This window comes from Pithys albifrons, chromosome 2 (assembly GCF_047495875.1).
Source record: "Pithys albifrons albifrons isolate INPA30051 chromosome 2, PitAlb_v1, whole genome shotgun sequence".
NCBI lineage: Eukaryota > Metazoa > Chordata > Aves > Passeriformes > Thamnophilidae > Pithys > Pithys albifrons.
In genome coordinates, this window is record NC_092459.1 from 92,665,067 (window position 1) to 92,687,549 (window position 22,483).

Consider the following 22,483-nt stretch of genomic DNA (forward strand, 5'->3'; position numbering starts at 1 on the left):
GGGCTATCTGAGCAGAATTGCAGTCAACACATTGGCAGAAATGATTATTCCCGTCTAGAGAGCAGCCAGACACACGTCCAGTTTGGTATCTCCCAGTACAGAGGAGACTGACCAGGTGCAGAGGGTCAATAGTAAGGAGATTGCAGCACATTGTGTAAGATCAGAGGCTGTGGGAACTACAGTGGTTCAGCCTAGAGAAGAGTCAAAGCAGGATCCAGTTCAACCCTTCACTATACTGGAAGGCAGGGACTATAGAAAAAAGTGCACCAAATTCTCTTCAGATGCACAAAGGTCAACATAGGAAACCAACTCAGTGATCTGTTTCAGCTCTTAAACACTCTCAATACACTTTTTTTCCTTTGCACCCAAAGTTCTAAACTTTCCCTTCTTGTAGATATTCAAAACTCAACTGGAGCAAGACCCTGAGTAACCCTATCTGCCTTTGAAGTCATCACTCCTGGAGCTGGAGGGTATTGGACCAGATGACCTCCAGTGGTTCCAACCTACATTTTTCAGTGATTCTATGATCTATTCTAGGAGAGCATGCATGGTATAAGATTACAAATGTAATGTACCAGCAAGCCAAAATGCTCTGCAAGCCAAAATGCAAGAATAGAAGATACCACTCCACAGTCTTTTGACATACTCTTGCTAGCAGGTGCTTCAAAATGCTGGGTAAAACTCACAGGAAAGGGGAAGAAAACAAATATTCAGAAATGCAAACATGCCATTGTTGTGGCATATCTGTACATAAGGACTTCTACCCTAAATATGGCAGGGCATACCTTTCTGTAGCTCATGTCTGAGCAACATCACAGGTAGCACAGATGCTGGTACCACTGACTTAGTTTGAAGAGGAACAAGCATCTGGGACAAGAGTTAAGTATTTTGACATAGAAATTTTTACAATTCCACTTGTTGGTTTACTCCAACTAAAACCTACTCTGAAAAAACAAATCAATGACTGATTTATCGATGTGTTTGAACAAATCCTGATGTCACTTATTAAATACACATGTATCACTCATTTTGTCTCAGTCAGAGGTACTTCACTGCAGAACATCTTGAGGAAAACCTGGGGAGAAAACTTGTTTGTTTAAATAGAAGAATCTGATAGGCACTCAAAGTCACAATGAAAAGTCTGTAACAAACAGCCCAGGGAAAACAGATTTTCTGTAACACAGCTGATAAAACAAACTTTCCTCCAATATAAATGTCACACTGGTGTCTCACAGAGCCAGTATGGCTGTGTTTGGGAGTTGAGAGAACTGGACATGCTGGGCCAGAAATTCAGCTGATGTTAATCAACAGAACCCCATCAAGGAGAGTGGATCTGGCCTGCTGTGGTTTTGTTGTATGTGCTGAAAAACTTCAGGAAAATATATTGTGATAACTTTGATTTATGTTGGTGGATAGGCCTCATGACAGTCTGTTAAGGAGACGAGATTAAGGGATTGGTCATTGATTATGATAGTTTAAGCCAGGAGTGGACAGAAGTACACCACTTCTTTGGAGAATAGGAAACCAGTCTACTCTAAACACAGAATACAAAAGTAATTATTACTTTTGCTAATAAATAAGATACTGTGTGTCTAAAGTCCGAGTTAGGCTGGAATCCAGCCATGACTTATGTTTCCTAGCAAGGTGATACAAGAAGGAACATACACTGCCGAAAAATGTAGGTGCCAGTAAAACCCGAAGACAAGATAAGCTTTCTGTTAGACACACACCCCGATCTTCCTGCGTCCTGTAATTACAAGGACACATCTGATCTGCTCTACTGAAAATTCTATTTATATTTGAAAACTCCTACTTTGAAAAATTTTGTTTTCACTGATGGCCTGTCAAGAAGAATGGCGACAAAAGAAAACAGGCTCTCCAGCACAACACTGCCAAAAAAAAAAAAAATCACTCACTCCATGTTGCTTAAAGTTGTGGGTATTTACAAACAGGGCCACAAGCAAATCAGGGAGACTGAGGTGACCAGACTTCGGTGAAAGTAACTTCAGAAGTTAAAATATGGAAAATTTATGCGCTAGTATGTAGTTACAAAATAGAGGTTGAGACATGTTGCAGACACTCAACCATTACTAAGAATGCAATTCTGACATTTGGCAAACATAGCCTCTATTGTAAGAGTTTCTGCATGAGCTGTAGATATAGTCATAGAATGGAGTGCAATTTAAACAAGCATATATGTGAAAAAAAGGATAAGAAAAGTGATCACAAAAGGAATGGAAAAGGAAGGGCAAATTATTTCAGCAGAAGATTCCCTGTTTTGCTGGCCAAAACGTCAAGTCTTCTGAGACTTCTGATGAAAGGAGTACATTCAAACATGTTGAATGGGTACTGGGGGAATGCTGTCAAAAGCATGGGAAAGATGTTAAATGCTAAAACCTCACCATTCTTGCCAAGCTGCAAATTAACACTTTGAGCACGCATTACATTCTTGCAAAGCAAAGCCACCTACACCAATAAATAAGCTACATATAAATATGCATTAAATTCAACAGTTTTTGTTAGCTCCCTGATTGCAAAAAAATAAAATACAAAAATAACCCAACTAACACATCTGCAAATTAGCTAACAAGCAAAGAATAAGCTCTATATGAACATATGAAAGGGGAAATTAAAAAAAAAACAACAAAAACCAAAACCAAAACATACCTCAGTACACTAAAACCCTTTGAGAGAGCATGCGCACCAGAATGTGATCAGTGACTTAAAGATGCCAACACTTACCAGCTTCTGCATTCCTGTCTGCTGGCTTGTCAAGTGTCATTTACAAAAATGCAGTCTAAGCGAATGAGGCTTCATGACTCAAGATAGTGTAACATCAGAAATACAGGATTTAAATAGATACATCTGGTGAATACATTCATAAAATACAGAAAAACTGAATAACCACTAAGACATTTGAAGAAAGTATGCAGTTGCAGTTCATGCCATGGAAGGTTATACAAATCAGAGGTTAAGATGTGTCTACTAAAAGTATCAAGAAAACTTAATTTTATAATTGCACTTTTTTAACCCACAGTAATCTCTGTGTCACTTCAAATTTGCTTATTTGGACAATTAAAGTAATCAGATTAGACCACCAAAAAGAGCTGGAAAAACCATTGTCTATGCAGCTAGGGATACATAAACCTGAAACACTAACCTGAGAACACCTGCTACAGGTAGTTTTTAAACAACTACAACTCCCCATTAGCAGTTTTACTTAGGAGGTGCATCAATATTTTGTAAAATCAAAAACGTGCCAACTGTTTTCTTCAAACATCTCACACTAAAAATTTCAAACATATCCATATAGAACGAGCAAAGTAATCAAAAAGTGCCTTTCAAATCAAGTATCATCCATTTATAAACATATCCATGACAAAAGCCATAGCATGGGGGATTTTTGAGTATCACAGATGAACTTCTCTATTAAGAAATTAAGTGTATCACAAAGATTGGACACTCAACAATACTCTAGATTTTTATGCAATGCATCACCTTATCTTTCAATACATTTTGGTTATTGCAATAGCCTGTGCTCCCAAGGCACCCTCTCCTCTCCACATCTTCAGCTTTCTACAGGCTCATGTAGTATAATAATTAAACATTTAGGTATTTATTTCAAGATTTAATGCGGTCTCTTGTCTCCTGCTAACCCACATTTCACCTGAGGAAACACCAAGAGCTCGTGTGGAAGGACATGCTGGGCGAGGCAACCATACCTCCTATTATAGTGTCCCCCTCCTGTTTTCAAACCTTAATTCTTCATCCTTGCAGAAAACTACACCCATGTCACCCTGTGCTCTTCATGCCTGATTCCCACCTAAAGTAATTCCAGCAGAGATTGACCTTAACCAATTTAGTCATTTTTGAGCTAATTATGCACCCATCCCCTACACACACCATCTTCCCTGTACTCGGCACAGACAATTGGTGCTGAGATAACTGAGTGACCTACACATTTCTGCTCCAAAACACAATTTCTGTCATAGGCAACTCCAAGATCTTAGCAGCATGTATATGCCCCACCAGCCTCCCATCCCTTACAAGAGCACATGCAGGCAGCTTTTGCCAGCATGCAATGGTTTTCTCATGGGCTTTTGACTCTCGAGCAAAATCCAGTCACCTGGCAGAACAAGTCAAACAAATGCTTCTGAACATCCAAATCCCACAGGCACCATAGGAAATACCACAAAAAGGAGTCCCCAGAGAAGAGGGAGCTGCTGGTGGGTGTGGTGACAGTGTCTTCCTGAAATCCTGATGAAGAGGAATGATCACAAACCTTAAAAAAATGCCAGATGGTGCCTCACTGCTGCTACACCAGCTACTAAAAATAAAAAGATGCAGGCAAAGAACACCTTAACCATGCATGCTAACCAGCCTTATATGTTAAGACAAGTATTCTAGGCTACCTGCTCAACAGATAAATTATTTTTAATTCTAAAATCAATTGAACAGTAGATAGTATTTCATTTGCAAAGAAGCATTACTGAGACAGCAACTGAGCAAACAAGTCTAATATTGCAAAAGCTCATTCATTCCTTGGTTTCTCAAAACAACTGCAAGGAAACATCCTCCTCCTTGTACATAAGGCCTTGTGTATATGTTTAAACTTACACATTGTGTGAAACTAGCCAGTCAACAAGAATATGTAGCTGCAAAGGACTGCTTTCATGAAACATGTTGAAGGGCCAGGACACAGGTTTCATAGAAAAGTGATTAAACCCTTTAGAGTATAGAATTTGAACCAAAAAAGTATAAACTAGAGATAAAAATTACTACAGAAGTACTTGAGCACAAAGATTCCTCTCTAAAAGACTCCTGCACAAAACCAGTACAGTCACAAGCATGAGAAAAAGCTTACTGTTAGCAAACCCAGTCCCCCATACTGCTAAATTTGCTCCCCTTCTAATCCTGGCCTCTTTCCTAGCAGTATTTCAGAAATAGCACTGTACAGTAGGTTCTGTACTCCAGAAAATATTTTACTCAAGTTGAGCTTTTTCACAAAGAAGATGATTCTTGAGAAATCAAGATGATTTCTCTTAAATTGCACATATTTGTAATATCAGTTGAAACTGATCTGATTTCCAAAAAAATTATTCACATTTAACATTAACACTTATTGTAAAAAAGACATATCATAGAACTCCATTTTCTTGCATTACATAAAGAAAACGTGTATTTTGCAGACACAAATGTAAATTCCTCACCAAAGCACATGGAAGAACCTCTTTACTTAAATGACTTGTTGAAAGTCACTGGGGCAAGCTTCTAAAGGCTAAAAAGTCACAAGGCTCTGAAATACTTTATATTTCACATGATTCCTGAATAATAAATAATGTAATCAATATTTTGCCTCAAGAAGTAATAAAAGAAGGATAAAGTTTCCAGACATGGAAATGAATTTTCCAGCTATTCTGACTTTGTAATTGTCATGGTCAAAACTAAATCCTTCCTCTGACATGGAGTAAAACACAATATTACAGCCTTTCTTAAATCCCTGAAATTTGACTGTGGCAACAGAAATACAACAAGAGAGGATGTAAATGAAAAACAAACTGAATAGGCACTTTTAATGCCAATCCCATCATCTGTGTTATTAATAAATCGCACACAGACCCCAGGTGATATTTTGAGTGAAATTAAAGAACTTACTGACACGAGTACCGTTATTATTTCCTACAATAATGACTCACAAAACACTCTTAAAACTGTGTGAGGATGTAAAACGACCCAAGGAAAACACAAATAGACACACATATGAAAAACTGAAATGTCATCCTGAATTACCTTGGGATATCCTAGTGACCTGTTATAACAAATAAGCAAACAAAGACTAAATTAAAGGCCAGAAAACATGATTCAGGCATTCCACATGAGGATCAAGAATGATCAAGTTGCCCAGGGCAGGAGGGTAAGAGGATCACTACACCCCACCCCTGAAGCAAGGGAGCCCCGAGTGACCTCAAGAATAATTAAGACTTCATGAACTATAATCTAAAATTACAATTTTCTCACCTTACCATGAAAATGCAGCTTCAATTACTGAGACGAAATATCTAACCCCTGTCTTTGACAACACGAACCAAGCTTATGCCTAGTTCTAAGGTGTTTTTTTTTAACACAAAGATCTTAAAAATTACCTCATAAACATAAAGTACTCCATTCTTTCCTTTGTTTTTTTTTTTTGTTGGGGGGGGGGGGTTGGTATTTTTTTTAGAAGGGACTTGTTAGAGAGAATAAACTGACAGGCTCTCAAAAGTACGTAAGTATGTTTCTTTCAGAAAGCAGTTGCAGAGTGCCCTAGTGTTGGCAGCCAGAGCCAAGGCTGCAAGACAATTTTCACTATAATACTGTTTTCAGAGGTTTATAACTTTCTCAAATATTTTGCTTTTTTTTGAAAGGTTTCACATTCACTCTGGGAACTCTATCGATACAGGCTTCTCAAAAATATATATTAAAAAAATTAACTGTACTGTAAAATAGGATCACTTAGGGACTACACAATGATCATACATGTAAAGGTCTATATGACCAATCTAAACTTGACACATCCCTGTTAGCTCAGATATGCAACCAAAATGTTGAGGAGTGGAATTTACACACCCAGCAAACAAAATAGAATCATTAGGGTGGAAAAAGACCTTTAAGACCATCAAGTCCAAGAGTCAACCCATCACCACCCGCATGTTCACCATCAAATCATGTCCTCAGGTGCCATATCCACATATTTTTGAACACTTCCAGGGATGGGGACACCACCACTTCCCTGGGCAACGCTTTACAACCCTTTCTGTGAAGAAGTTTTTTCTAACATCCAACCGAAATCTCTGCTGACATAAACTATTATTTTGCACTCTTTTATTTTTTAGTGCTTGTAATACACCTATGGATTGGCCTGCTCACAAAAAAAAAAAAAAAAAGAAAAGAGAAGTAAAGAACTCTGAAGAAATTAAATACAACCCAACAAATTATAAAGCAGCAGCCTTCCATCTGGAATCATTCAGAGGCACATATGGTCACATTTTTAATGTAGAAACCTTCTGTAATCTGATACTTACTTGATCAGTTGCTCCACAAAGTATTAACTTCAGAATATGAAGATCAGAACTTAGTCTTGTAAAGGAAATATTACATTAAAGTTATTAATTCATTAATATCAGGCTATTTCCACAAAACATACACATTCTAAGGGACTGAATTAGGTTGGCTTTTTTTTTTCCTTTTACCATACAGAAACAGTAAAACCAAATTAAAACAAATTTTCTCATTTGTAATGAATGCATAACTGCCTTAACAAGGACAGCTAGACAAATGATGATAATCAAATGGGATAATTATATCATTAGCTGATTTGGAGGTTAGGGTTTGTTTGGGTCAAAAAACAATATTATTTTTGTTTATATATGCTCTTTGAGATTACACAATGACATAGCCTAATGCTATACATACACCCTTTTCAGAAGGCTTTGGAAAGGCAAATCTATTTTGCCTATCACACATCCTCTTTGAGGATGGTAGGAGAAGAAAAGGAAGAAGTGGAGAAAAAAAGAACATAGGGAGAAGAAAGCTGATGGGATTTGGAACAAACAGGGATGTTCAACAGCATCCAAATAGCTCCCCAACTTCTCCACTACCATATCAAGTCCTTTTCCCCCTCGCAGCATCAGCCCTGCAGCCAGGCCTCAAGGAGGCATTTTCAGCTACGGGGTGGGAAGTGCCCCAACTACCCCACCCTGGCAGAGAGCAGCTCCACAACAGAGATGGACAGGTCTTTGCAAAAGGGAACCAGCCCACAGGCTGGCCACACCAGGCAGCACACAACAGCCAGACACTTTCTTTAATGTCTTCCCCCTCAACTCAAAAGCTCTTCAAAAGGGCAAAGGCAGAATTTTATCTCTACAGTTTCAAAACCAAGTTTTCAGACCACTCTCTGCCTACTCACTTCCAAAACCCACATATTCCATCCTCCAGAGGTAAGACAACAGATTGACCCTCCCAGTAACCTCCTACACAGCCACTAACAGTGATCCACCAAAGTCAAAGGCAGACGTAACACTGGTGCAGCCTCCTGCACCTGGGCTGCTTGGGGAGGACAAAGCTGAGCCTACAACGTTCAGTGTCTTAAAACTTGTCAGAAAGGCTGAAGGGCTTCTCCCATACAACTGAAAGAAGAGATACTGCTGTCACCCCTGGACATGCAAGAAAGTTACCACAAGGTAAACCAGCTAGCCTGGCAACTCAAACCAGGAATTAGCTATTTTCTGCAGAAACATACCCATTACCATGCTGACAGGCACACGGCTAAGCCTGAACATTTTGTACAAAATATCATTTGGGCTTCAAGCACTGACCTGTCATTTTTCTCACTCTCTTGTCATCAAAACCAGTAAGTACTCAGTGTTTACTTGAAGAGAGGCTATAAAAATAGACTACGGAAAAATTCCTTTTTTTCCCATAATGCAACAAAGCCGTGCTCAGGAGCCCTCTCTTTGAAGTGCCCTGGGTAGCTCACTGTCCTCTGCTTCCAGAGCTGTCTCTCCCCAGCCCCCCAAGCTCCTCCAACACTGTGTCATGCACCACATGGTTTGAGCCAAGAGTTTCAGGGAACACCTCCAGACTTGGTCCAGCTCCTCCTGAGTCCAGCACAGCACAGTACCAAACAGATGAGCTTACACATACAGAGCAAAACACAGTCCCAAAGTCAGCAGTGTCCTGTCCATCATCCAAGGAGGGAATGTCGTGAAAACACAAACCAGAACTTGTACCTGTCTAGTTTGATTTGCTGACACTTTTAGAAATGTTTTCCTATAAAAAACTGACTGAAAGGAGTACAACTTACTGCTTCAAAACTAAAATTGGGGGGTTTTGGTAGGTTTTAAGTAGCTGAACTGTGCAATACGTAGCTTGCTCAAAAGGAAGTGGAAGAGAAATGCAAAATCATGGCAGAACACCACAAATGGCAATAAAAAGATCACAATATGTAACAGAAGAGCTGCACTACCTCTTGGTAATTATAACTATTTTATATGACTGCTACAAGTAATTTGCAAGACCAATAAAATAAGAAGCACTGGAAAGCACTTAATACAACTGTGTGTTCAATTACAAAACCAAAGATAACTTGCCTACTAATTACATTGACGCATGTGGGTTCAAAAAAATACCCCCAGTAATAAAGCAGATACAATATACACTACTATGTGAAACAGAATGTGCACAGCAAGAAATCATTAACTTAAACATCACAAAACACAAAAATTGCTGTAAAAGCAGCAGAGAATCTTCAGTGATCTGATGCTGCACTTCCTTCTAGTTTCACGTTGTACATGCCTAATTGCTGTAATAAAAGTCCTTGAAAAAATGAGTTACGTCAAACAAAATAATGAAACCATAATGATTAACCAAGAAGTGGAATTTACCTCAGACAATAAAGTCTTCTTTAATACAAATGCCTTTAAAATAAGATTATTTGCTATACGTTAAAAAAGCATCGCACTATTTTGCAAAAACAAGCTGTTTCCTATTTCCATAGTGGAATGGATTAATCATTCTGCAGACAAAACAATAAAAAAATACAAACTTCAAAACAATCCCACAAATATAAGAGTCTTCACGAGTTCTAGGAGTTTATTTTACAAATGTCAACAAAATATTTTCTTAATTCATAAAACTATAAGTAAACTGTCCCCAAAAACAAGCAGAAACTTACCTACTTTCAATGTTTTACTAGTACAGAAGATGGTCTTCTTGATGCTTTTTGTACATAAGCATATACAAAAAATTAAAAGAACAGAAGAGGGTAATGAAAGCCATATGGCACCCATCATCTTATTAAATAAGAAGGATGGTTCTTGTTGGAAGAGAACTGAAGATCCTTGTTGGACTGAAAATCCAGTACAGGGCAGCAGTAGCAGCATCCTCCTGCTCTAAGATCCCTGGAGGTGGTCCAGCAATACATCAAGTTCTCAGAGCACCAATGTGATTTAGTTTTCCACTTTGAGAATACGAATTAGCATAGCACAAAAGGTCAATGTCTAAAACCTATTTTAACAGCTACTTCCATGAGGCATAAAAGTGTTTCTATAATGCAGAAACCACTAAAAATCAGCATCTGAGGACAGCATACATTAGAAGTGTGGCATAACAACAATAGCCCCTGACAAGCAAAGGCGCAGTAGGAGTACACAGGGTGCACGTTGTGCACCACCAGGTTTGGACAAACAGAATTATTTGTAGAGCAGAGATGTGCTAGCCCTGCTGCCTGCATACCACTAGGGGCCTTAGATTTGAGGGATCACTTTATTCTGTCACCACAATGAGGTTAGGGACACAGTGTTGAGAGTCCCAAGCCAGGGTATCAACAGAAGTGCAGTCACCAGCTGGGGCTAAGGAATCCAAAGGCATCAGTTAGAGACAGAATGGATGGTCTCCCCATTTCACAAGTTATGTATTTTTAATATATGAAAAGAAATGCTAAGTGCATGTCACCTCCAACATTCTCCCTAATGCAACAATCCTGGAAAAGCTGACAGACTGCAGTACCATCTTTGTCCGCTGTCAAGTAGGAAGGCAGGATGATGGACATCTTTCCCTGCCTCCTCTTTGAGGATTAGGTGCAGTTTAGCAGCTAACAGCAAGCACACTCAGAACCCACCTCAAGAGCAAAAATTTGAAGGTAAATGGCACTCAGTGAAAAACAGAAGATAATATTCCACATGGAATAAAAGTTTCAAAAAAACCCTGAAGAATCACAACGAAACATCCATAGAGATACTGGGAGGGGAAGGTCTACAAAATTACACAGCATTGGACAATCTAGGTATTTATAGTGAGGAGCACATGTTATGGCAGCCTAACACAACAGGAAGAAACAGAAGTTGCTCTGCAGAGCACTCCTTCAGCAGCTGCAGCTTGTCAGCATCCCCACAAAACCTCCCACAGAGCAGATGAGGTGGGTCTCACAGCTTCTCATTATAGTCCTTTCTTCCAGGGGCAGACATTTTCCTTTTCCTTTGCTACTACAAAATTGCTTGTTCACAAGAAGTCAAAACATATTTCATATCTGATTATTAACATTACCCCTATTTCATGCAAGCACACAGAAGTCTCTGCTGTCACACAACCCAATGCTAGCTTCCCTAGACACTGCTTAGGACCCCATGTGCAGTTGGATTAGCAAATGCACAAAGAGATAGATGGCTTTCATCTCAACGGTTTCCCCCCAGAACCCAGAGGGAATCTGTCTCTGCTGCATAGCATGACAGTGCCCATGGGTAGCATGTGGCTCAAGGCCACTGACCAGCTGCTCCTCTTGGAGCTTAGAGGAAAATGTAGGATACAACATGTACTGTGCACTACACAGGAAATGGGATTTTAACACACACACATCAATGCTGATGAAGCAGATGAAAATTACTATGAAATGGATGATTTTGCACAAGAGAAAATGATGTAGATCAAAAGCAGAAGCCACTATCCAAGGCTGTTAAGCCAGTACTGCAACTCAAGGGTCTGTAACACCCCAGAGTAATTAAGCTGATGAAGAAGAGTTAGAAGTGAACAGACAACTCTTAGATGACATCATCCCTACCCATTTTCTTCTAAAAATACGTACCCAAAGATCCTATGACAGTACAGAAGAGCTGTTTGCCAAAATGTAGCTTCTTGTTCATCTGAAGCAAGTCACTTTCTAGTAAAGATTTTTATCTTTCTTTACCTGCTAATTAGTTTAAATTTGAAGGTATTTTGAGTTTTAATCTGTACACTGCATGCAAAAGACTACATAAATAGCAATATGGAAGAGGAAAAAAAAGCTACTTCAAAGTTAGCTTAAAGTTTTGCTAACCAAAATACATACTGCAATACATAAGTTAATGAAGACCCAATAATATTGACAGGAAATTAAAATATGCTTTAGTCACACATACAAAAAGTATGTTCAAATAAGACTATATCACATAACAGATACACTATATAAAAGGTGGGAGTCAGTGTCTTCTCCCAAGAAACAAGTGGTAGGGCAAGAGGAAAAGCCTCAAGTTGCACCAGGGAAGGTTTGGATTCGATATTAAGCAGTTTCTTCACTGAAAGGGTGGTCAGGCATTGGAATCGACTGTCCAGGGAAGTGGTGGAGTCAACACCTTTGGAAGTGTTCAAAAAACATCTAGATAAGGCACCTGGGGGCACAGTTTAGTGGTATACATGGCAGTGCTGGGTTAATGGTTGGACTTAATGAGCCTGAAGTACTCTTCCAACCTTAACGATTCTGTAACTCTGTAATAGCAGTGTTTCAACTGAAGAATGTATATATACTTTAATGAAATTATAGGTGCACTATGTAATGCTTTCACACAATTTTTGATGAAGTCAAAAAAACCTATTGTAGATGTCGCTGAAAATGTACTTTATTACCAGTTCCAGAACATGCCGTAATGGCTTTCTTTGACATGTTCAGTTATGGACAAAACAAGTCCAGACTTTGATCTCTATAAATAAAACTGGGAGAAGGGATGGAAGGGGTGTCAGTGGGTGTGTTACAGTATATATTTGGTTAGAGCCTGGTGCTGATAATGCTAAGGTTGTGGGTTTAACCACTGTAGGGGGCCATTCACTTAAGAGTTGGACTCGATGTCTTTGTGGATCCCTTCCAACTCAGAATATTCTGTGATTCTGTGATATATGCACACACCACAGTCTGGAAACTTCCAGGGAAGTTCTGAAAACAAAAGTAAGGACTATTCAAATTTTATCTGTTTAAATAACTTCAATTAAAGGCTCAGAGTCAGATGTGATTCTATCAAACACAAATCCACACATACAAAAAAATACAATGTATGCTATATACTGCAAATACTCTTTCTTGTCAATTCCCTTTCACGTTTCTACAGTTCCCTGTCATTTTATCTATAGCTTTGAAAAAACAACCTTTTGTGGTCTGTAAAAAACAAACAGCAAATGTTGCCATTCCCAAAAAAAAGCAGCCAAGTTAGAGCCCTTCTTCAAATAAAGCTGCTGTAACTCTAGGAACAGGAAACTGAAAGTTCTCCTGCAAATAATGATTAAGTAAATGCAAATAATTAAAAGTATCTTAGCAAGAACCTCTACACACATACCTATATTATTTAGCTCGGCAATAACTGAACCAATAGGCAGAGAGGGAAACAAAAAGTAAAATCTCCACTCTGTCAACCCCACCAGGACCATTTTCTTTGATTTTTGACCTCAGTATATCCAGAACTTGCGCATAGTTTACAATCCATAAACATCTAAGTTGAAGCACAGGCATTTAACTCTTTGGTGCCCCACACTTTCAGTACCACTTAAAAGTAAGAAGACCTGACAAATAAATGGGAGTAAAGAGACTGAATACAGAGGCATCAAAGATCGAAGCCCTCAGGAAAAGCAATAGGAAAAAATGCTGCTGTGACCCCTGGGGGAGTGGAAGCTCCACATTCTCACTTCCTTTAGCGATGCTCTTATTCAACACACCAAGCAACTTCCTCCCTCTCCTTGCCTGCCCCAGTCGAGGACTGCAGGCTCAGAACACACAGGTACAGTAGTGCTCACCCAGCAGCTCCCAGACTCCCCTCTCTCCCACAGCTTCAGCCATCTTCAGAGATAGGTCTCACATTAAGCTGTAAGGCTTTCTGCAGGCAGAGAGAAAGTGGTGCTGCTTGCATGGCTTGCAATTTTTACATCCATGTGTTTTGAAGTACCTTAACACAGTAGTAAACAGCTTAAACTCTTCATTTGTGAGACAGATGACCACTTTGACATTTATAACCAACCCTTCACCACTCCAAGCATCTTTCAGAATGGTCACAGATTATAGAAAATACAGAAAAAAATCCAGATCTGGAGAACACCACTGCCAACATGTCAACTTTCTAAAATGTGTCATATAATTTTCATGGAAAAATGCCATTTCCTTTGTTAAATGCTTGAAAACAGACATGCAGACATCCTCCCCATCACCAACTTCAATGCAAATGAGTCTAAGGCTACCTGAAAGCAGTGCTTACTACAGTTACCACAAACCTGTCCACAGGGACTTGGTGCTGTTTCATACTTATCCTATGAAAGAAAAAAAAAAAGAGTTTGGACTGCCTGTTGTTGTTGTCGTTCCCCTTGCCCCACGGCTTTAATGGATGTGTTTATAATTCAGAAAACAAGCACCACAGCCACACAAACCAGTGACTTCCTGCTAGGTCTCTCTGGCGGCATTTGCACAATACATGCTGTGAGAGGAGGAGATAGTTCAATCCAGAATTCCAGAGCTAAACAAAGTTGTAATTATCTCCTTGTTAGAGTTCTTGTTTAAAAAAGCTAAGTGATACTATGCAGATATGACTATTTCCATATCTTGCAGCTGAAAGCGTTTAATTTGTGGTTCCTACCAGTGAAGGTCCCCCCTTTCCACACCTCTCTTTGGAAACACTGAAGAGTACATTTTTAGGAATGCTCTTCTGAAATTCCATTCAGTCAAACTGTGTCCAAAAAAACCCCAAACCATAAGAGTTGCAATGCATGTTAACATATCAGATGTGGACCCTGCTCCCAGAGAAGTCCAGATGTACATGTATAGCACTCGTTTCAGAAATGCTCCAACTCAATGCATGATTTCACCACAGCTACATCAAACCAGAGAAGTGTGAGAAAATCTTTAACACCAACCCTTCTCCTTTCACATGGCCAGATTTCCAGTATCTTCTGCTCATGGAAAAGAATTCAGTAGTCATGCTCTACCTAAAGGATTACATCTACAACTCAAAGCCACTCCACAGTTTGCCTATCAGTTATGGAAGGCAGAGATACTGTAAGACGTATAACAAAGACTAAAAAGAAGTCAGTTCTTTCTCAAAAACTGAACCTGTAAAACTGGTCTCTGCCATTTTTAAGCAGACCTTACCAATGAAATTCAAAGTTTACTTAATTAAAGATCCATATAATGCACACAATAGAAAATGTCTTTAAGAAAATAGCATGGTCTGCTTGTGACCACGAATAAAGGGAAGGGAAACAAACTGAAGCCCACTCTACTGCTGCTATTTTGTATAGCAACAGGTGTTAAGTTTGTCAGATCCCTGACGAAAAGCAACATTTTTCTTTTGTTCTCAAAACAGAAAAAGAAGTAACACAGTAAACTGTAAGAAAACCAATAGATCTACCATTCTCCTTATGCATATTTGCCATTGTTAAATTAGTTATGCTTGGGCAGGCTTGCTTACCTCAGCCGCTGACTGAATTTACGCATTTTAAAACAATTTCTAGTACCCTTATGTCATAATTTCATTAAAGACCATAAAAAGTGGTGAAATCATTACCTCTGTGTTTGGATAGCAAATATAAATTTCTCTTGTCAATAGCCATTTCCTTGCTTTTGTGTTCTCAGCTCAGAATAAAGAAATCCAGTTCTTTTGTCTTTAAAGTTATTAAGTTCTCATGAAAACACATTTTCATTTACTTTAACTAAGCCCACATTTCTAGACCTAACTAATTTACAGCATGCCTTTAGGGAACCAAATCTGGGGCTTAGAATAATTTTTTACTTTAATTTATCCACTGGGTTTCAAACTCCCAATTTTCCCAGAGGATTACAAAAGCCTGCCAATTTCACTCGATGCATTAAAACTGTTTACACAAATCCAAAATATAGCCAAACATAAGACGGTTTGGTTTCAGCCTCCCCTCCAACTTCCCTCTGCCTATTTTTTAAGCCCAAAGAAACCGGCAGAAAAAATGGGAACCGACTCCAGGCTGGAGCACTGCAATCACAGCTGCGAGCGGAGTTTCGGTGAAACGAGAACCACACAAGAGGCAACAGAAAGTATTTTTCATTCATTTAATACAACATCTGAAATTCAGTGAAATTGTATCTCTTCAAAATGTGTCGTATCCACTTATAGTGCATAGCTATGTTGTTCCCTCTCTTGCCCCCTTACATTTCACTTCTGTTATGAGTAAGAATCACTCACAAGGGCAAGCAGCTTCAGAAAGTTAAGAAAAGGTATTTAAATACATGAAGTAAGCCTACTGCTACAATAAGACATGTTTGCACTCAAAAATATCTTGCTTAAAAGCTTCAAGACCATACAATCCACATCACTACACGGGGCAGAAAGGCAGCGTACCCACCAACCACGGAAATAAACCGGATTCTCCACACACTTGCCAGAACAGTTGTCCTTTGCAATGAACAGCACTGTCATGCAGAGTAGAGCAGTGGCGCCATTAAAGAGGCAGGAAAGGCGTCTGAGAACCCAGCAGTTAAAGAACAACAAGACACAGCTATATTTAGTAAACAAGTTAGGCTGAAACTACTGAGGATGAGCAAAAGAGGCAACCCACTGGTAAGCAAAACAATCAAAGAGCTAATTAAAAAACTCCCCTAGTTCATCTAACCCAGTAAGAAGTCTTAGGGCAGAAAGCCTAGGTACCCATTCCCATTCTTCAGCACCCAATGAAAGCCCAGGAAATTAGAATTCTGCATCAATTTTAACGAGTCGATTAAGAAAACAAGGGAAGCAATTTCTCTTTAAACTGCTGGTGCTTGTGCTCACTTGTTTACAGAAAGGAAAAGCGAGGGGAGCAGAGATTCCACCTGAGCTGAGAAGTAACTGTATAAAGACTTCTTGAAAAGGAAGTTAGTGTAGCTTGTGAAAAGTTGTTTATCAGGCGATTTTCATCTCCTAAACAGAAGAATGTCCGTACTAGAAATGCCCAACACCAGCAAGAGCAGAGAGACTTGCCCTATTATCATACGTGCCACGTGCTATAAAATTTATTATCCTCTAACACCCTTCCTATTACATTATGTGTGGGTAAAACAGGAACAACATTCTTGGCCCTAAGATTGCATTCATTAAGGATTAGATTTAGAAAGGACCTGAAGAGAGAAAGGCAAAATAAACCTCAGTAACTGATATAAACCACACCAAGAAGGAAAGTAGCTACTCTGAGGAGCAAGCAGTGACATAGAGATCATCCTGTACTTACTAATAACACAATTAGCAACATAATGCTGCTTACAAAATAAAATGATGCTTCAGAGAATTTCTAAGAACACTGTTCTTGACCAATTTTTCCCCTCTTACATGCTTCGTGATATAACGCACAGAAGGAAAAAATCTTGCAGAGTAGGCTCTTCAGGCAAGAGACAACCCTGTCAGTAACTCTACTCCTGTCTCAAAAGATTATGAAAAACACACTGTAGGGCCAGAAATTCTTCTCAGCATCCCAGCCATTAAAAGGCTTTCTAAAGGAGAGAGAAAAGAGTCTAATAGAGACTCCTATGTTTAGGATACTGTTTCTTTTTTGTTTGTTTGTTTGTAAAAGTGAGAGTGTTACTCACAACCAGGGCAAATATTGCCAATTTCTCTGTGCAAAAATAGGATTGTTTTTTAAACACAGAATCTTTTGCTTCTCAGCTGGCTAGAGAGCAAAGAGTTCCTCCTCACTGCCCATGAGCTGAAGAGCCGTTTAGCAAAAGGTGAGCCACCACCGAGTTTCTAAAGCCAACAGCCTGACCTCCCCTCTGCTGTAGTTTAATCACCCCTGGCAACAACCAAGGCCACCCTTCTCAGGCAGAGTAGAGTGACGTCCTGCCAAAGCTTTTATTTTTAAGAAGACTAGCACACTGACAACAGCGCACAGCAATCTCACGAACAGAGCCCCGTGAATTAGGCAGAATTCGCTGTTGCTATGAGCAATAGCATTGCAGCACCACGGCCACTTCTGCAGTCTAGACGGGCAACGATAAAACTGAATATTCTAGCCCAAATAAATGACAAACACCCTGCACACTCATTTTTCTCAGTAGTGAGCCCAGCTAGAGATGAATCATGATTCACACATGCTTCCCAGGCTCACAGCACTAGTGACCACAAGATCCTCTCTGCCTGAGCTCCCCTGAGCCCTGTGGCATACCTGGCCACACATACTGGGAGCTTTGGACAAGACTTACAGAGTTTTAGTGAAGTCCTGGGTTCAACAGACACTGTGGGCTCTTCCAGATATCATACACTGGTGACAAACTTGGAAAAGGCTGCAGTCATTTTTTTAACATAATCTGATGAATGCTTCCGTATCTGTGTTTACAATGAGTTAATGTTACAGAGTTCATCAATTAACAGAAGGTTTCTCAGAAGGGAAAACACCGTGACAGCTAAAAGTAATGGAAAACTGTCCACCAAAGAGCACTCCTCACCAGCCTCAGGCAGCCTGTCACAGCTGGCTCTTCGTAACTCTAACCTAGCAGATCTCATACCTTAGACAACAGGATAAATGAACAGCTTAGGAAGTGCCACAGGGAAGTGATAGAGTGACAAATGCTTCATACTAAGACAGCACGCACACACCTTTCAGCTGAAAGTGAAATTTAGCTGCAGCTAAAGTTACATTTTAAGCCCAAGAAAGGCACTGCTTTCCTCGGTACAGCAGGTTTACAAGACGACAGAGCCACCTTAAGAGCTGACAACTATGCACAGTGCCACCAGGTCCCACCTACCCTCAGCTGAAGGCTCCTATCGTTTCCCTCCCAGCACCTATCATGCTTCTCTTACTCCAGTAACAAGCCAATTTAGGCAGGAACTCATCAAAACACAGAGGCAAGCAGGAAGGCTGTAAACTAATATAATACTTGATGACACCCAAAAATCAAAATTAGAGTTGGCAAAACTGTCAGTGTTCTACAATCCTGCAGCCCTCTGATGGGCATATCTGAAGCAGTTTACCATAGGCTCACAGACATCAGTGTGAGAGTGGAAGAGATACAGGGCGGTACTGCAGAACAAACAGGAAAGAGGGATGAAGGACAACAGTTACAGACAGCCTTGGCTGTACTAATTCCCACATGGGCTCTTTTGTTTATTTGCCTATTTTTTCTTTTTGATGGAATTCTTTGCTTGATTCTTTTGGTGGAATTGACAGTGCTTTCCTTCCCCTGAACATGGATGTCTTCAGGCTGTTTTAATGAGGACCCTAAGACACCAGGGAACTTGGCAGAGTCAGAGCCAGACACCCATGCTGTGCTCCTGTCTCAGTGAGGGTACAAGACAAGAGCCCAGGCACTTGGTCCAAGTTCCCAGATTTCTTGCTCCCATTCTGAAGTATATTCTTTTACTTCAAAGGATGCATCTGAAAAAGCAGATGGCCAAAATCCACTGAGCCCTCTGACAACCACCACATTGGAATGCTCAAATGCAAGATATGACTGTCCTACTTGAGACAATAAATGGGATTCAACAACCACATTGCTAATGGCAATATTCAAAAGGTACTGAAGTCCTGGAAAATGTGATATAACTCAGAGTCAATCAATAGCTATTTCAACTGTGCAAAATAACTCACAACACATATTTTTTTTACTGTATACAGTAATGCTATACTCTTATGTAGAGTGCTGCATAAGCATTTGCTAAACCAATAACCAAAACAATTTTCTAAATTGCATATAAAATAGTTCTTTCATCTGTTTATTCTCATAAAAATTTCAATATGAAGCCAAAACAGCTGCGTAAAGTATTTTCTACTGCAAGAGACATGTAAGAAGGTATTTCTGCCTGTGCTGGAAGGCACAATCTGTAATAACATTTTGCCTTCCAGATAATGACAAGAGGCATTAAAAGGACAACTTGCTCTCTAATAAGCTCGCTTGACTGGTTGAGCATGCACATACATAGATAGCACAGTTTTGCCAACAATAATTTTAATTAATTTTTACATTTCACTCTAAAGTACATTAATTTATGGCCTTCCTAAAAGACATTTAGCAGACAGCTAATTAAATTCAAGCCATTAGATTTTAATTAGAGATGCTCAAAAAAAAAGGTCTCAGAACAATTCACACATCTTTGTGAACATTATATGCTCGTTAGCAGCTAGAACAGCCAACAAGAGATTATAAACACAACAGGACTAAGCAGCATGATCCAAGCCTGAAAACAAATAAAATCACACAGAAGTTTCATACTTCAAAGCTAAAGATTCTGGGAATGCCCTGTCCACAGCCCAAGTCCAGAAAACCACCGTGCATCCGTGCTTGCCACAAAAGCAAAATCAAAGGCCAACTAGCAGTGAATATGATAATATACAGTTTAAAAGGTTGAGCTGAGCTTATTTCTCGTTAAATTCTAAAAAAATCACAATGTCTTCCTGACCAAACAGTGAAACAAATTAGAGGTCCAGATGGAGCCTCCCTTAATAAGGCACAGGGGATGTCCCAAAGAGGCCACCACCGCTCCAACACAAGGTGCTGGGTGACCTTACAGTGCCGTGCCACTGCTCGGCGAGAAACCTCTGTGCAACAAAATGATGCTTTATTATTTCATAATAATTGGGTTTTTTCTGCTTCCAAGTGAAAACAATTATTTCTAAATATCGACCTCATGGGGCCAATACTCCATGAGTTAAAAGCAACATCGGTGTGCTTTGATATGGTGATCAGCTCCTCCGCTGGGTAAAGAGGTTCATAAATATTAACTATGGCACATTTGCATATGTCACCCACAAGCACAATCTTCCCTTAGAAAACCGAGAACAGAACCCCTACAATTCCTCCGTGTGTCGCTTTTTTGATTGCCAGATATAAAATGGCCATGGTGGTTACTTGAGCAAGGACAGTATATCAGGCAAAGAGCCAAACTACCAAAGCATACTGTTAATTATGGTGCACCAGTTTGGTTTGGACAGCTGCCCAAAATGCTGGAGTTGACATTTCAAAAACCTGAAAGGTTAGGATCACACTCAGAAGCATTTAAGTGAGTCAGTTTTTCCAGAAAATTGAGAACTATTCACAATTAACTACAGATTTCACAGGAGTGACGTAAAAATAAATTAATCTGATTTTTAAGAGGCACAGATCTATTCTTCTACAAAAGATGGACTCAGTCGTATCACAAAATGCCTGCAATAGATGCAGGAGTGCTGACAGCAAACAGAAGGCATACGATGAGAGCGGCAGGTAGGCAGCACTGCAAAGCCAATGGTCTTGCAACTTGCAGAAACAGGAACTTACACGGCTTACAACTCATGTTTAAATACGTTTTCAGTTCACACTTGTGATTAGGACAACTTGGTACCACACGCAATCTGTCCTCCAAACCACCCTGAAAGTGGGCTGGTGGAGTACTTTTTTTTCTCCAAGAAATTGATGACAATCTGCTGCAGCCTTAATAAAACAGAAGGGAACGCAGCCTGTCAGTTTTCTGGCAATATTTAGATGAGCAAGCAGTAAATAGTTTCGATCACGCCACGGCTCCAGGCAGAGGAACCTGACACTCAAGGAGCCAGGAGAGCTCCTCGAGCGCACGGACGGATGCTCGGACACCGGGAAGGCGCCGATTCCCCCATTAACTTTTCCGCGGATGCCGCCACCGCCCCCAAGTTCTCGGGGATGCACTGGAGCCCCGCGGAGCCGGCCCGGGCAGAGCTGTCCGCGCTCCCGGGGCTCTCGCTGCCACAGCCGGGCCCGCGGTGCCCGCATGGCCGGGGTCCCTCTCGCCACGGAGCAAACGCAAGAGACGAGAAACAAAGTAACATTTTTTTTTAAATAAACAAAACAAGCCAACAGCCCAAAGCCAAGCCACTAACTCCGGAGAAGCGCAAACCCACGCCGAGGGAAGAACAAAGGAGGCAAGTGCAGCCGGAGCTCTCGCAACAGATGGTTTGAAGCTGACCAGATTTCGCGCTGGCATCCCCTCCCCACCCTCCCGCCGCGGGCGGTGTTCGCACGCACCGGCCCGCCCGGCCCCGCGTCCCCCCGCCTGGCCCCGCGTCCCCATGGCCGCTCCCGCCGCCCGCAGGTGCGCGCCCCCGGCATACTCTTCCCGTCCCGTCCCGCCGCCGCTCACCCAAACTCCCGGCGAAACCGTCCATGTTGCGCGGGGCGAGGCTGGTACCGCAGCCCGAGGCGAAGCCGGCGTCGTCGCTGTCCGGGACAGGTTCATTCACCCGCGGCGCGGCGGCGGCAGCAGCGGCGGTGCCGCAGCCCAGGGCTCATAAGCCGCCCGGGGCAGCGGCTCCGGCGGCTCCCCGCGCTCGGCGGCGGGAGGCGGTTCCGAAGGCTCCTCCTCTTGCTGCTCTCCTGCTGCTGCTGCGGGGCCGCAGCTGCCGGCTCCGTCCCTGCGCCGCGACCCCAGCACGGCAGTGAGTGCCGAGCTCCGCCCGCCGCCGCCAGCGCCGCCCCAGCGCCCCGTGCTGTCGTGCTTCCGACTCCGCCCGCCCTGGCAGCCGCCGCTTCCCCTGCGGGCGGGCCGGGCCGGCCGCAGCCCCCGCCGGTGGGCAGGCGACTCCGGAGCCGCCTCCGGCTGCGGCTCCCGCGAGAGTGCCCGCGGCTGCTGCTCGCCGGGAGCGGCGCCCGGAGGGACTCCCGGAAAGCGGCGACAGGACGGGCTGCGGGGCGCAGCTGTCGGCCGGGGCAACAGCGGTGCCGGGATCATCGCGGCTCCTCCGGGACGCACCGGCGAGGAGCAGCCGCGCAGTT

General features: G+C 41.5%; 1 protein-coding gene across 1 annotated transcript in view; it reads right to left on the bottom strand.

The window, feature by feature from the left end:
- The window catches only part of EML4 (EMAP like 4), a 152,809-nt gene extending 130,650 nt beyond the window's left edge, over window positions 1-22,159 (bottom strand). Inside the window, exon 1 of the mRNA XM_071577643.1 lies at window positions 21,852-22,159. Coding sequence (XP_071433744.1) covers window positions 21,852-21,876 — 25 coding nt within the window. The 5' untranslated portion in view covers window positions 21,877-22,159. The remainder of the gene's footprint in view (window positions 1-21,851) is intronic.
- Window positions 22,160-22,483: the final 324 nt, after the last annotated feature.